Raw genomic sequence first — 16,252 nt, 5'->3', positions numbered from 1 at the left:
TATCCCTAAGAAGTTTTACATTTTAAGATCCCAGACTCTATCTTTAAGATGGCGTCTCATGGAGACATAGCATGCCCCGTTTGAGCTACTCCATGAAGTGATGTTGCAGGCTAGCTCAGTGCTGCCCTCTCTCATTGAGAGTCTCAAGTTGAAGGCCGACCAGGGTACTGCAGGCTGCCATTAGCAACACATTTATACTTACTTCTTCTGTGTGTGATTTTCAAATAATTGGTTCATACAGTACATCTGGGGCCTCATTTATAAAACAGACTTATGATTAACTTTGATCTTTTTGACTTATGCAGAAAATTACACAAGTAGGTATTTATAAAACCTTTCTTTGACGTGGAAATTATCTTATCTCTATGCAAAGTCTAGACTTAACGTAAGTGATTTTCCTGCTGGTAATGTAGTGGTTTTGCAGTTTGGGACGCATAAGCGTCCAAGCCAGTGGTGAACGTTGCATTAGCTTTATGAACAATTTGTTAGAAATTATCAATTAAAGGTGTGAGGAATTAATTGCCAGACGCAAGGTGTTTTGAATTAAAAACAGGATGTGATGTTCTATAAATAGGGTCAAATTAGAAAAAAGTAACCATGACTGTTCTTGTTTTATTGGAAGACATTGAAAACCTTTTTGAAAAAGCTTTTTAGAAGGGAGAGTTTTCAGTGAATTACTTTTATGCGCATGATGATCCATGGCTTATAAATCGCTATCCCAAGAAATCTTCTGTTAGATTTGTGGTCAGATTTATCCCCGCTGCACCTTGGTCCAATCCATCTCTAAACGATCGTGACACTGGGATTCCTCGCTACTGAGACATTCCAGAGGGAAATGAGTGACAGGTCGGGTATATCACAGCCATCATTCAGCCTCATCCTGCCACAAGTGATCGAAGCGATTCTACATATTGTCCACGAGATACATTAGTTTCCCATTTACAGCCCATGAACAGGCGTGCATCAAAGCCTGAGTTTGTCCGCTCATTTAATTTCCCAGGGGTCATAGGTGCAGTTGACTGCACGCATATTGCCTTACGCGCACCATCTGTAGATGAACATATAAATGTTAACAGGAAGAATTTCCATTCATTGAATGTTCATCTGCGATGCCCGTATGCAACTAGTCAATGTATGCTGGAAGTGGCCAGGGTCTCGGCACGGCTCATTCATTCTGCGCCACAGCAGAGTAGGCCTGCGTCTAGAAGCTGGTGAGAGTGGTGGCTTTTGGTGGCTTTTCTGTGAGTTCTTAAAAAAAAAGTATATAATAGCCTATTAACCGTGCAAACTAATGTAACACAACAATTCTATCCTATTAGGTGACTGGGCCTATCCACTGAAAACATGGCTTCTCACTTCCTATGCCGATCCCCGAACAGCAGAGGAAATGCGTTGCAATTTGGCACACAGCAGAACAAGGTCGGTTGTGGAGAGTACCATCAGACTGCTGAAGGGCAGGTGCCATCAATTTTAAGTTAATTTTAGATTTATAGATCACAGGTGCATAAGTTACAAATGGGCTTCGTAGGTTTTTTTCTGCTCAGTATCTTTTATGAATCGAACGTAAGCACAACATCGGAAATTATCTTACGACTAAATTCAAGTATAAATCTAGGAACATTTTCATGAATGAGGCCCCTGGTGTCTTATTGGTACCAAGATTGTCTTCAAGACATTTTACTGACCATGAAGATCGCCATCTTTCCATTCACTATAATTGGGATCCAATTTCTGTAAACAATGCCAGCAGTGCCGCGGTCGGCCTTGAACTTCGTGGCTTCAATGAGCAGGGTCAGTCGCTCTCCGTTGCCTCACATTCATAACATGAAAACATCCTGCTTATTATGCTAGACAAACAGACAGTTCTGTCCTTAGTGGACTTGGCTACAGTAGTAGATATAATCAATACTAACATCCATTGACTATTGTATGAAGATGAGGAGAGACAGTGAGTAAGATCCTTTATTAACACAGGGACAAGGGTCATGAGGAGGACAGTAGGTTATTATTTTCAATGAACACAGAACACCTTTTATAAGGTAGCTCTCACAGCGATCTTTGACATCATTCTGTCACCTTCTTTAGCTTCCTACTTTGCTTTCCTTCAGTGTCATGTCAGAACACAATGCATATTGTATAGTGTCATGTCAGAACACAATGTATAGTGTCATGTCAGCCTATACAAATCTGATTCTATGGACAAACTGGGAGTAAATGCCCCCAGAAGTAAGCTTTTTGTGTGTGTGTGTGTGTGTGTGTGTGTGTGTGTGTGTGTGTGTGTGTGTGTGTGTGTGTGTGTGTGTGTGTGTGTGTGTGTGTGTGTGTGTGTGTGTGTGTGTGTCCAGGCCTGATGCTGTGTGTCAGACAGACAGAACCAGTTTCAGGCTCGGCTCACATAAACACACTAAAGACACAGGGCTATACAGAAACACAATGAGAAGGCATCCCTTGGGGTATAGGGGGCCATTTGGGATGCCTACACATACTGCCTGCTGGGCCTTTACTTCCTCAACCCTCCAGTCTCCTCTGATCTCTGACCTCTGCTGTAATATGTTGTGGTTGTCTAACACTTCTACATTTTGGCAAGTTCCAGTCAGAGTTCAAATAGTACATTTAGTACAATGTATTTCTAAAGTTTAACCCACAGTAATGTTGTAGCAGGTAAGAGAGTAACAGCTGAAAGCAGCAGACAGAGAAGTCAACCATCTCCTGGTTGGACCAAACATCCTTACATCTACAAACACAGACGACAAACCAAGCAACAACAACAGTAGAGTATGACACTATTATCCTTCTGAAGGGTGAAACTCCAAGCTGTTTATCCCAGTGCTGACAGAGACAGATGGAGAGCAATCCATGATTCTTTCCAGGTTCATCATTTAGATTCAACACATCAGTATAGACATGGTGCACTGGAAGAATACGCACCAAGACCTCTCCGCAACAAATCTTTATCTCCTGTTCTCTGTTTACCATCATGCACTGGGGTAAAGAGCTTTGGAGATCGCCCTGTCATCCTTCAGCCTATAATAACTATTCCTCCCATTCCAACTCCATCCCTCCAACCCATCTACTCTTTCTTCTTCTCTTCTTCTGGGATGTAGACAGACACAGTGAACTCTCCTGCCTCAGTTCCATACTTGTTCTTCACCAGGAGTGCGTACTTCCCTGAGTCGGTCGTGGTTACCGCCGCGATGGTGATGCTGGCGAACTTGCCGTGTTCAAACTTGAGGGCGTAGCGTTCGTCAGACACCAGCTCTCTGTCGTTCTTCATCCAGGTGACCTCGGGTGCAGGGTCACCCCACACGTTGCCTGTCAGGTTCAGAGACTGGAGAAGTGGGGAGGCATGATGTCAGCACAATATTAAACACTGTTCCCTAAGAAACATATTCACATACAGACACGGAGGGAAGAAGTGGGAAGTGAGAGCAAGCGTGAAAGACAGAGAGAGATGGTGAGTGTGAGAGAGAGATGGTGAGTGTGAGAGAGAGATATGTGGGACGTGAGAGCGAGCGGGAGAGAAAGAGAGAGACAGATGTGGGAAGTGAGAGCTAGCGTGAGAGACAGAGAGCGATAGTGAGTGTGAGAGAAAGAGAGAGAAGTGGGAAGTGAGAGTGAACGTGAGAGACAGAGAGCGATAGTGAGTGTGAGAGACAGAGAGATGTGTGTAGTGAGAGCGCTAGAGAGAGACTTGCTTTGGCAATGTAAACACATGGTTCCCATGCCAATAAAGCCCTTTGAGAGATCCTTGTTACCTTGCCCTCCTGGATAGTGACCACATCTGGCAGACCTCCCACAACCCGGGCACGGTCTGCAATACAGGATGATCAATGTTAACAGGCAAGGGCACACAGTGTGCCATTCAGAGCCTCCTCCCTCCAACCCAGAGCAGGAAGAGGGCAGAGAAGATGTTTCATAATATTGGAGAATATAAATAGCCACTCACTTCTCTCTGCAATGGCAGCAGCCCTGAGGAAGACAGACAGCGAGACAGACACAGGGTCAGGAATAACAACAACTACATCCACTGTTTCCGTCTGTCTGGCAGAACAAGAGTTCCACACTTCATAATGAGAGAGCTAAAAGTGTAGAGTTATGGAACTTACTTCAGCCTCTGGAACTCTACGAAGGCTTCCTCCCAGGCTGCAATGACAAACAACTCATTAGTGACCAGCTGCTAAACAGCACTTAAACCCAGCGTTCAGCCTTCAGATGAAAGAAGCAGCATGCGAATGTCAGCTTGGGAGACAGTTATCATATCCTGGGCTGAAATAATGGCATTCAGAGCAGTCTGTTTACAGGAGTCTGTTGTATTCATTACTCTGGGGTTGATTACAACTTCCGGACTTGTCTCTGTGCTGTTTGTTGCAACTTGGCCAAACGTTTTAATTACCGTTTAATCAAAACTCTGCATTTAACATATTTACCTTTTATTTAACTTTTTCACACTGGACATGGTTCTACAGGACCTCCACCAGCCGAAAAAGCATAGTGTCAATATTATTGATATTAACCCTATGCAGTCGCTGTATCCATAATATACAGGAGAACTATTGGCTTATGATGAGGATAGATGTGTTGCCTGCACAGCTTCAGATGCAATCACTAGGCAAGGGACATTTAAGTGTAGGAAAGGATGAAACAGCATCTGTGCCACCAGTAAGTACAGATAGCAGTATAAATCCCCTGGCACGGTCCCCGCAGCCGGACAATCTTCTCAAGGCTTCTGGAAAGAAATGCTTTTGGCATGCTGTTGGCAGTGCTAATGGCAGTGCTGTTGGCAGTGCTGTTGGCAGTGTCGCTCATTCAACCGACAGAAACCGGTTCTCGCCATTAAGCAACGAGTCGGGGTCAGAGACTGAGCCTTCTCAGGTATCTCCGCCACCCGTTACAGGGTCTGAGCCGCCAAAGCTTCCCACCATTGGCTCTGACAAATTGAAAACCCCAGTCATTGGTGACTCCATTACCAACAGTATTAGACTTAAAAAATAATCATCCAGCGATCGTACACTGTTTACCAGGGGGCAGGGCTAACGACGTTAAGGCTAATCTGAAGATGGTGCTGGCTAAAGCTAAAACTGGCGAGTGTAGAGAGTATAGGGATATTGTTATCCACGTTGGCACCAACGATGTTAGGACGAAACAGTCAGAGGCCACCAAGCACAACATAGCTTCAGCGTGTAAATCAGCTAGAAAGATTTCGGCATCAAGAAATTGTCTCTGGCCCCCTCCCAGTCAGGGGGAGTGATGAGCTCTACAGCAGTCTCACAACTCAATTGCTGGTTGAAAACTGTTTTCTGCCCCTCCCAAAATATAGAATTTGTAGATAATTGTCCCTCCTTCTGGGACTCACCCACAAACAGGACCAAGCCTGGCCTGCTGAGGAGTGACAGACTCCATCCTAGCTGGAGGGGTGCTCTCATCTTATCTATGAACATAGACAGGGCTCTAACTCATTCAACAAGAGAGAATAGGTTTCACTTCAGCAGTGATAAATTAATGAACTTCTTCGATGAAAAAGATTATCATTAGAGAGCAAATTACGGATTCCACTTTGAATATGTACATTTCTCCAAAGCTCCGTTGTCCTGAGGACCTAGGGTCAATAGAGACACTCAAGTTTTTTTTAATCCTTTATCTCTTGACACATTCATTAAAAATAGTCATGGCCTCTTAACCCTCAAGCTTCATACTGGACCCTATTCCAACTATATTATTGAAAGAACTGCTTCCTGTGCTTGGCCCTCCTATGTTGAACATAATAAATGGCTCCTTATCCTCTGGATGTGTACCAAAATTACTAAAAGTGGCAATAATAAAGCTTTCCTTTGAAAAAGCCAAACCTTGACCTGAAAAATGTAAAAGAAACTATTGGCCTATATCGAATCTCCCATTCCATTTATAAAAAGCTGTTGCGCAGCAACTCACTGCCTTCCTGAAGACAAACAATGTACAAGACCCCATCATAGCACTGAGACTGCACTCGTGAAGGTGGTAAATTACCTTTTAATGGCGTCAGACCAAGGCTCTGCATCTGTCCTGATTCTAGACCTTAGTACTGCTTTTCACACCGTCGATCGCCACATTCTTTTGGAGAGATAGGAAACCGTAATAGGTCTACACGGACAAGTTCTGGCCAGGTTTAGAGCATATCTGTCGGAAAGATATCAGTTTGTCTCTGTGGATGGTTGGTCCTCTGACAAATCAATTGTACGTTTCGGCGTTCCTCAAGGTTCCGTTTTAGGACCACTATAGTTTTCACTATATATTCTACCTCTTGGTGATGTCATTCGGAAACACAATGTCAACTTTCACTGCTATGCGGACATTGATTAAATATGTGAAGCCCCAAAATTACCTGCCCTGGAAGTCTGTGTTTCGGACATAAGGAAGTGGAAAATTGGTGGAAAATGTTTTACTTTTAAACTCGGACAAAACAGAGATGCTAGTTCTATGTCTGCCTCTGACCCTAACACGGGGGCTGAGTCACTGGCTTACTAGTGCTCTTCCATGCCGTCCCCAGGAGGGGTGAGTCACTTCAGTGGGTTGAGGGTTGAGTGGGTTGTGGGTTGCATTGCTTGCTGTTTGGGGTTTTCGGCTGGGTTTCTGTACAGGACTTTGTGACATCTGATGTTGTAAAAGGGGCTTTATAAATACATTTGATTTCTACAAAACCAGCGATCCACACCAATAATATGGCTCTGCTGTCAAGAGAGGGGTCGCGAAAATGTTTTGCTCGCAAAGTGGCGGGGTCGCCCAACAAAATTTCACTTAGGGCCCCCAAAATGCTTGCGCTGGCTCTGACTTCATATGTCGGTATGGATGTGGGTATGGATGTGGGTACGGATGTGGGTTTAGATGAAGGTATAGATGTGGGTATGGATGTGGGTACGGATCTGGGTACGGATCTGGGTTTAGATGTGGGTACGGATGTGGGTTTAGATGTGGGTATGGATGTGGGTTTAGATGTGGGTACGGATGTGGGTATGGATGTGGGTTTGGATGTGGGTTTGGATGTGTTTTTAGATGTGGGTACGATGTGGGTACGGATGTGGGTTTGGATGTGGGTTTGGATGTGGGTTTAGATGTGGGTTCGGATGTGGGTACGGATGTGGGTATGGATGTGGGTATGATGTGGGTTGAGATGTGGGTTTAGATGTGGGTATGATGTGGGTATGGATGTGGGTTTGGATGTAGGTACGGATCTGGGTACGGGTGTGGGTTTAGATGTGGGTACGGATGTGGGTAAGGATGTGGGTTTAGATGTGGGTTTAGATGTGGGTACGGATGTGGGTACGGATGTGGGTTTGGAAGTGGGTACGGATGTGGGTTTAGATGTGGGTACGGATGTGGGTTTAGATGTGGGTATGGATGTGGGTACGGATGTGGGTTTAGATGTGGGTACGGATGTGGGTATGGATGTGGGTTTAGATGTGGGTTCGGATGTGGGTACGGATGTGGGTATGGATGTGGGTATGATGTGGGTTGAGATGTGGGTTTAGATGTGGGTATGATGTGGGTATGGATGTGGGTTTGGATGTAGGTACGGATCTGGGTACGGGTGTGGGTTTAGATGTGGGTACGGATGTGGGTAAGGATGTGGGTTTAGATGTGGGTTTAGATGTGGGTACGGATGTGGGTACGGATGTGGGTTTGGAAGTGGGTACGGATGTGGGTTTAGATGTGGGTACGGATGTGGGTTTAGATGTGGGTATGGATGTGGGTACGGATGTGGGTTTAGATGTGGGTACGGATGTGGGTATGGATGTGGGTTTGGATGTGGGTTTAGATGTGGGTTCGGATGTGGGTACGGATGTGGGTATGATGTGGGTTTAGATGTGGGTATGATGTGGGTATGGATGTGGGTATGGATGTGGGTTTGGATGTGGGTACAGATGTGGGTATGATGTGGGTTTAGATGTGGGTATGGATGTGTGTATGATATGGGTTTGGATGTGGGTATGGATGTGTGTTTAGATGTGGGTTTATGTGGGGGGGATGAAGGTATGGATGTGGGTACACAGAATCGTGGGCCACTGCGGCCCCTCATGATGAGTTCCTATGTTTTGTGGCCCCCACCACCATTAAAGTTGCCCGCAGTAGATACTTGAAAAGGTTGCCAGGTCAGACACAGCAGACGGGATGTGATGATGAAACCTCCTTCCTCAATCAATTTGTTTCTGTACATTTCTCTCTGTGTGTGTGTGTGTGTGTGTGTGTGTGTGTGTGTGTGTGTGTGTGTGTGTGTGTGTGTGTGTGTGTGTGTGTGTGTGTGTGTGTGTGTGTGTGTGTCGGTTCCTCACCTTGTCCAGACAGGTCACAGAACCTCTTAACCCCGTCCTTGCCGTCACAGATATTTATTGTGTATTTGCCCTTATCTTTCTCTGTGGGCTCATTCACCTTGAGCCACAGCTGCTCCCCGGTCACTCCACACTGGACTCTGTCAGAGTGGGCGATCTTTGCTTCCCTGCAGACAGATACACAGACAGACACACACACTGAGTCAACATGAGCACTCTATACATCCATAGATTTGTAGACATGGAGGTATCACTGGAACAGAGAACTGAGGTAGGTAGATGGAGGTATCACTAAGACTCTGAAATATCACCAAATGTTGTCTATAGTGCGTTACCTCTGTTGTGCCTTGGAGCCACTAGGTAGTGGAGAAGGGAGGGAGCCACTAGGTAGTGGAGTAGGGAGCTATGGAGCCACTAGGTAGTGTAGTAGGGAGCTATGGAGCCACTAGGAAGTGCAGTAGGGAGCTATGGAGCCACTTGGTAGTGGACTAGGGAGCTATGGAGCCACTAGGAATGGCAGTGGGGAGCTATGGAGCCACTATGGAGTGGAGTAGGGAGCTATGGAGCCACTAGGTAGTACAGTAGGGGGGTATGGAGCCGCAAGATAGTGGAGTAGGGAGATAGGTAGTGGAGTTGGGGGCTATGGAGCCACTAGGTAGTGGAGTAGGGAGATAGGTAGTGGAGTAGGGGGCTATGGAGCCACTAGGTAGTGGAGTAGGGTGCTATGGAGCCACTAGGTAGTGGAGTAGGGGGCTATGGAGCCACTACGTAGTGGAGTAGGGAGACATGGCGCCACTAGGTTGTGGAGTAGGGGGCTATGGAGCCACTAGGTAGTGGAGTAGGGAGCAATGGAGCCACTAGGTAGTGGAGTAGGGAGGGAGCCACTAGGTAGTGGAGTAGGGAGCTATGGAGCCACTAGGAAGTGCAGTAGGGAGCTATGGAGCCACTAGGTGGTGGAGTAGGGAGGGAGCCACTAGGTAGTAGAGTAGGGAGCTATGGAGCCACTATGGAGTGGAGTAGGGCGCTATGGAGCCACTAGGTAGTGGAGTAGGGAGCTATGGAGCCACTAGGTACTGGAGTAGGGAGCTATGGAGCCACTAGGTAGTACAGTAGGGGGCTATGGGGCCACTAGGTAGTACAGTAGGGGGCAATGGAGCCACAAGGTAGTGGAGTAGGGAGATAAGTAGTGGAGTTGGGGGCTATGGAGCCACTAGGTAGTGGAGTAGGGAGATAGGTAGTGGAGTGGGGGGCTATGGAGCCACTAGGTAGTGGAGTAGGGTGCTATGGAGCCACTAGGTAGTGGAGTAGGGAGGGAGTCACTAGGTAGTGGAGTAGGGAGGGAGCCACTAGGTAGTGGAGTAGGGAGCTATGGAGCGAATAAGTAGTGGAGTAGGGAGCTATGGAGCCACTAGGTAGTGGAGTAGGGAGTTATGGAGCCAGTAGGTGGTGGAGTAGGGAGCTATGGAGCCAGTAGGTAGTGGAGTAGGGAGCTATGGAGCCACTATGTAGTGGAGTAGGGAGCTATGGAGGCACTATGTAGTGGAGTAGGGAGGGAGCCACTAGGTGGTGGAGTAGGGAGGGAGCCACTAGGTAGTGGAGTCGGGAGCTATGGAGCCACTATGGAGTGGAGTAGGGAGCTATGGAGCCACTAGGTAGTGGAGTAGGGAGGGAGCCACTAGGTAGTGGAGTAGGGAGCTATGGAGCCAATATGTAGTGGACTAGGGAGCTATGGAGCCACTAGGAAGTGCAGTAGGGAGTTATGGAGCCATTAGGGGGTGGAGTAGGGAGCTATGGAGCCAGTAGGTAGTGGAGTAGGGAGATAAGTAGTGGAGTTGGGGGCTATGGAGCCACTAGGTAGTGGAGTAGGGAGTTAGGTAGTGGAGTGGGGGGCTAGGGAGCCACTAGGTAGTGGAGTAGGGTGCTATGGGGCCACTAGGTAGTGGAGTAGGGTGCTATGGAGCCACTAGGTAGTGGAGTAGGGAGGGAGCCACTAGGTAGTGGAGTAGGGAGGGAGCCACTAGGTAGGGGAGTCGGGAGCTATGGAGCCAATATGTAGTGGAGTAGGGAGCTATGGAGCCACTAGGTAGTGGAGTAGGGAGTTATGGAGCCACTAGGTGGTGGAGTAGGGAGCTATGGAGCCAGTAGGTAGTGGAGTAGGGAGCTATGGAGCCACTATGTAGTGGAGTAGGGAGCTAAGGAGCCACTAGGTAGTACAGTAGGGGGATATGGAGCCGCAAGGTAGTGGATTAGGGTGATAGGTAGTGGAGTTGGGGGCTATGGAGCCACTAGGTAGTGGAGTAGGGAGATAGGTAGTGGAGTAGGGTGCTATGGAGCCACTAGGTAGTGGAGTAGGGTGCTATGGAGCCACTAGGTAGTGGAGTAGGGGGCTATGGAGCCACTACGTAGTGGAGTAGGGAGACATGGCGCCACTAGGTTGTGGAGTAGGGGGCTTTGGAGCCACTAGGTGGTGGAGTAGGGAGGGAGCCACTAGGTAGTGGAGTCGGGAGCTATAGAGCCACTATGGAGTGGAGTAGGGAGGGAGCCACTAGGTAGTGGAGTAGGGAGCTATGGAGCCACTATGTAGTGGAGTAGGGAGCTATGGAGCCACTAGGTAGTGGAGTAGGGAGTTATGGAGCCACTAGGTGGTGGAGTAGGGAGCTATGGAGCCAGTAGGTAGTGGAGTAGGGAGCTATGGAGCCACTATGTAGTGGAGTAGGGAGCTATGGAGCCACTATGTAGTGGAGTAGGGAGCTATGGAGCCACTATGTAGTGGAGTAGGGAGGGAGCCACTAGGTAGTGGAGTAGGGAGCTATGGAGCCACTAGGTGGTGGAGTAGGGAGGGAGCCACTAGGTAGTGGAGTCGGGAGCTATGGAGCCACTATGGAGTGGAGTAGGGATGGAGCCACTAGGTAGTGGAGTAGGGAGCTATGGAGCCACTAGGTGGTGGAGTAGGGAGGGAGCCACTAGGTAGTGGAGTCGGGAGCTATGGAGCCACTATGGAGTGGAGTAGGGAGCTATGGAGCCACTAGGTAGTGGAGTAGGGAGGGAGCCACTAGGTAGTGGAGTAGGGAGCTATGGAGCCAATATGTAGTGGACTAGGGAGCTATGGAGCCACTAGGAAGTGCAGTAGGGAGTTATGGAGCCACTAGGGGGTGGAGTAGGGAGCTATGGAGCCAGTAGGTAGTGGAGTAGGGAGATAAGTAGTGGAGTTGGGGGCTATGGAGCCACTAGGTAGTGGAGTAGGGAGTTAGGTAGTGGAGTAGGGTGCTATGGAGCCACTAGGTAGTGGAGTAGGGTGCTATGGAGCCACTAGGTAGTGGAGTAGGGAGGGAGCCACTAGGTAGTGGAGTAGGGAGGGAGCCACTAGGTAGGGGAGTAGGGAGCTATGGAGCCAATATGTAGTGGAGTAGGGAGCTATGGAGCCACTAGGTAGTGGAGTAGGGAGTTATGGAGCCATTAGGTGGTGGACTAGGGAGCTATGGAGCCAGTAGGTAGTGGAGTAGGGAGGGAGCCACTAGGTAGTGGAGTAGGGAGCTATGGAGCCACTAGGAAGTGCAGTAGGGAGCTATGGAGCCACTAGGTGGTGGAGTAGGGAGGGAGCCACTAGGTAGTAGAGTAGGGAGCTATGGAGCCACTATGGAGTGGAGTAGGGCGCTATGGAGCCACTAGGTAGTGGAGTAGGGAGCTATGGAGCCACTAGGTACTGGAGTAGGGAGCTATGGAGCCACTAGGTAGTACAGTAGGGGGCTATGGGGCCACTAGGTAGTACAGTAGGGGGCAATGGAGCCACAAGGTAGTGGAGTAGGGAGATAAGTAGTGGAGTTGGGGGCTATGGAGCCACTAGGTAGTGGAGTAGGGAGATAGGTAGTGGAGTGGGGGGCTATGGAGCCACTAGGTAGTGGAGTAGGGTGCTATGGAGCCACTAGGTAGTGGAGTAGGGTGCTATGGAGCCACTAGGTAGCGGAGTAGGGAGGGAGCCACTAGGTAGTGGAGTAGGGAGGGAGCCACTAGGTAGTGGAGTAGGGAGCTATGGAGCCAATAAGTAGTGGAGTAGGGAGCTATGGAGCCACTAGGTAGTGGAGTAGGGAGTTATGGAGCCACTAGGTGGTGGAGTAGGGAGCTATGGAGCCAGTAGGTAGTGGAGTAGGGAGCTATGGAGCCACTATGTAGTGGAGTAGGGAGCTATGGAGGCACTATGTAGTGGAGTAGGGAGGGAGCCACTAGGTAGTGGAGTGGGGAGCTATGGAGCCACTAGGTGGTGGAGTAGGGAGGGAGCCACTAGGTAGTGGAGTCGGGAGCTATGGAGCCACTATGGAGTGGAGTAGGGAGCTATGGAGCCACTAGGTAGTGGAGTAGGGAGGGAGCCACTAGGTAGTGGAGTAGGGAGCTATGGAGCCAATATGTAGTGGACTAGGGAGCTATGGAGCCACTAGGAAGTGCAGTAGGGAGTTATGGAGCCAGTAGGGGGTGGAGTAGGGAGCTATGGAGCCAGTAGGTAGTGGAGTAGGGAGATAAGTAGTGGAGTTGGGGGCTATGGAGCCACTAGGTAGTGGAGTAGGGAGTTAGGTAGTGGAGTGGGGGGCTAGGGAGCCACTAGGTAGTGGAGTAGGGTGCTATGGGGCCACTAGGTAGTGGAGTAGGGTGCTATGGAGCCACTAGGTAGTGGAGTAGGGAGGGAGCCACTAGGTAGTGGAGTAGGGAGGGAGCCACTAGGTAGGGGAGTAAGGAGCTATGGAGCCAATATGTAGTGGAGTAGGGAGCTATGGAGCCACTAGGTAGTGGAGTAGGGAGTTATGGAGCCACTAGGTGGTGGAGTAGGGAGCTATGGAGCCAGTAGGTAGTACAGTAGGGGGATATGGAGCCGCAAGGTAGTGGATTAGGGTGATAGGTAGTGGAGTTGGGGGCTATGGAGCCACTAGGTAGTGGAGTAGGGAGATAGGTAGTGGAGTAGGGGGCTATGGAGCCACTAGGTAGTGGAGTAGGGGGCTATGGAGCCACTAGGTAGTGGAGTAGGGTGCTATGGAGCCACTAGGTAGTGGAGTAGGGACCTATGGAGCCACTAGGTAGTGGAGTAGGGAGTTATGGAGCCACTAGGTGGTGGAGTAGGGAGCTATGGAGCCAGTAGGTAGTGGAGTAGGGAGCTATGGAGCCACTATGTAGTGGAGTAGGGAGCTATGGAGGCACTATGTAGTGGAGTAGGGAGGGAGCCACTAGGTAGTGGAGTGGGGAGCTATGGAGCCACTAGGTGGTGGAGTAGGGAGGGAGCCACTAGGTAGTGGAGTCGGGAGCTATGGAGCCACTATGGAGTGGAGTAGGGAGCTATGGAGCCACTAGGTAGTGGAGTAGGGAGGGAGCCACTAGGTAGTGGAGTAGGGAGCTATGGAGCCAATATGTAGTGGACTAGGGAGCTATGGAGCCACTAGGAAGTGCAGTAGGGAGTTATGGAGCCAGTAGGGGGTGGAGTAGGGAGCTATGGAGCCAGTAGGTAGTGGAGTAGGGGGCTAGGGAGCCACTAGGTAGTGGAGTAGGGTGCTATGGGGCCACTAGGTAGTGGAGTAGGGTGCTATGGAGCCACTAGGTAGTGGAGTAGGGAGGGAGCCACTAGGTAGTGGAGTAGGGAGGGAGCCACTAGGTAGGGGAGTAAGGAGCTATGGAGCCAATATGTAGTGGAGTAGGGAGCTATGGAGCCACTAGGTAGTGGAGTAGGGAGTTATGGAGCCACTAGGTGGTGGAGTAGGGAGCTATGGAGCCAGTAGGTAGTACAGTAGGGGGATATGGAGCCGCAAGGTAGTGGATTAGGGTGATAGGTAGTGGAGTTGGGGGCTATGGAGCCACTAGGTAGTGGAGTAGGGAGATAGGTAGTGGAGTAGGGGGCTATGGAGCCACTAGGTTGTGGAGTAGGGGGCTATGGAGCCACTAGGTAGTGGAGTAGGGTGCTATGGAGCCACTAGGTAGTGGAGTAGGGACCTATGGAGCCACTACGTAGTGGAGTAGGGAGACATGGCGCCACTAGGTTGTGGAGTAGGGGGCTTTGGAGCCACTAGGTGGTGGAGTAGGGAGGGAGCCACTAGGTAGTGGAGTCGGGAGCAATGGAGCCACTTTGGAGTGGAGTAGGGAGGGAGCCACTAGGTAGTGGAGTAGGGAGCTATGGAGCCAATATGTAGTGGAGTAGGGAGCTATGGAGCCACTAGGTAGTGGAGTAGGGAGTTATGGAGCCACTAGGTGGTGGAGTAGGGAGCTATGGAGCCAGTAGGTAGTGGAGTAGGGAGCTATGGAGCCACTATGTAGTGGAGTAGGGAGCTATGGAGCCACTATGTAGTGGAGTAGGGAGGGAGCCACTAGGTAGTGGAGTAGGGAGCTATGGAGCCACTAGGTGGTGGAGTAGGGACGGAGCCACTAGGTAGTGGAGTCGGGAGCTATGGAGCCACTATGGAGTGGAGTAGGGATGGAGCCACTAGGTAGTGGAGTAGGGAGCTATGGAGCCACTAGGTGGTGGAGTAGGGAGGGAGCCACTAGGTAGTGGAGTCGGGAGCTATGGAGCCACTATGGAGTGGAGTAGGGAGCTATGGAGCCACTAGGTAGTGGAGTAGGGAGCTATGGAGCCAATATGTAGTGGACTAGGGAGCTATGGAGCCACTAGGAAGTGCAGTAGGGAGTTATGGAGCCACTAGGGGGTGGAGTAGGGAGCTATGGAGCCAGTAGGTAGTGGAGTAGGGAGCTAAGTAGTGGAGTTGGGGGCTATGGAGCCACTAGGTAGTGGAGTAGGGAGTTAGGTAGTGGAGTAGGGTGCTATGGAGCCACTAGGTAGTGGAGTAGGGTGCTATGGAGCCACTAGGTAGTGGAGTAGGGAGGGAGCCACTAGGTAGTGGAGTAGGGAGGGAGCCACTAGGTAGGGGAGTAGGGAGCTATGGAGCCAATATGTAGTGGAGTAGGGAGCTATGGAGCCACTAGGTAGTGGAGTAGGGAGTTATGGAGCCATTAGGTGGTGGACTAGGGAGCTATGGAGCCAGTAGGTAGTGGAGTAAGGAGCTATGGAGCCACTATGTAGTGGACTAGGGAGCTATGGAGCAACTATGTAGTGGAGTAGGGAGGGAGCCACTAGGTAGTGGAGTAGGGAGCTATGGAGCCACTAGGAAGTGCAGTAGGGAGCTATGGAGCCACTAGGTGGTGGAGTAGGGAGGGAGCCACTAGGTAGTAGAGTAGGGAGCTATGGAGCCACTATGGAGTGGAGTAGGGCGCTATGGAGCCACTAGGTAGTGGAGTAGGGAGCTATGGAGCCACTAGGTACTGGAGTAGGGAGCTATGGAGCCACTAGGTAGTACAGTAGGGGGCTATGGGGCCACTAGGTAGTACAGTAGGGGGCAATGGAGCCACAAGGTAGTGGAGTAGGGAGATAAGTAGTGGAGTTGGGGGCTATGGAGCCACTAGGTAGTGGAGTAGGGAGATAGGTAGTGGAGTGGGGGGCTATGGAGCCACTAGGTAGTGGAGTAGGGTGCTATGGAGCCACTAGGTAGTGGAGTAGGGTGCTATGTAGCCACTAGGTAGTGGAGTAGGGAGGGAGCCACTAGGTAGTGGAGTAGGGAGGGAGCCACTAGGTAGTGGAGTAGGGAGGGAGCCACTAGGTAGTGGAGTAGGGAGCTATGGAGCCAATAAGTAGTGGAGTAGGGAGCTATGGAGCCACTAGGTAGTGGAGTAGGGAGTTATGGAGCCACTAGGTGGTGGAGTAGGGAGCTATGGAGCCAGTAGGTAGTGGAGTAGGGAGCTATGGAGCCACTATGTAGTGGAGTAGGGAGCTATGGAGGCACTATGTAGTGGAGTAGGGAGGGAGCCACTAGGTAGTGGAGTGGGGAGCTATGGAGCCACTAGGTGGTGGAGTAGGGAGGGAGCCACTAGGTAGTGGAGTCGGGAGCTATGGAGCCACTATGGAGTGGAGTAGGGAGCTATGGAGCCAC

The 16,252-nt window shown here is 50.1% G+C and overlaps 1 protein-coding gene across 5 annotated transcripts in view; it reads right to left on the bottom strand.

Moving 5' to 3' along the window:
- Nucleotides 1-1,944: 1,944 nt before the first annotated feature.
- myom1a (myomesin 1a (skelemin)) overlaps nt 1,945-16,252 on the bottom strand; it is a 103,724-nt gene continuing 89,416 nt past the window's right edge. For all 5 annotated transcript variants that reach the window (XM_036966995.1, XM_036966992.1, XM_036966994.1 and 2 more), the window contains 5 exons: nt 8,304-8,467; nt 4,107-4,143; nt 3,947-3,969; nt 3,756-3,811; nt 1,945-3,328 (listed from right to left, as the gene is read on the bottom strand). In XM_036966995.1, the coding sequence (XP_036822890.1) occupies nt 3,071-3,328; nt 3,756-3,811; nt 3,947-3,969; nt 4,107-4,143; nt 8,304-8,467 (538 nt within the window). In that variant the 3' untranslated portion in view covers nt 1,945-3,070. The remainder of the gene's footprint in view (nt 3,329-3,755; nt 3,812-3,946; nt 3,970-4,106; nt 4,144-8,303; nt 8,468-16,252) is intronic.

The sequence above is a fragment of the Oncorhynchus mykiss genome, chromosome 28 (assembly GCF_013265735.2).
Source record: "Oncorhynchus mykiss isolate Arlee chromosome 28, USDA_OmykA_1.1, whole genome shotgun sequence".
Taxonomy (NCBI): domain Eukaryota; kingdom Metazoa; phylum Chordata; class Actinopteri; order Salmoniformes; family Salmonidae; genus Oncorhynchus; species Oncorhynchus mykiss.
This window is presented reverse-complemented; position numbering and strand designations above follow the sequence as displayed.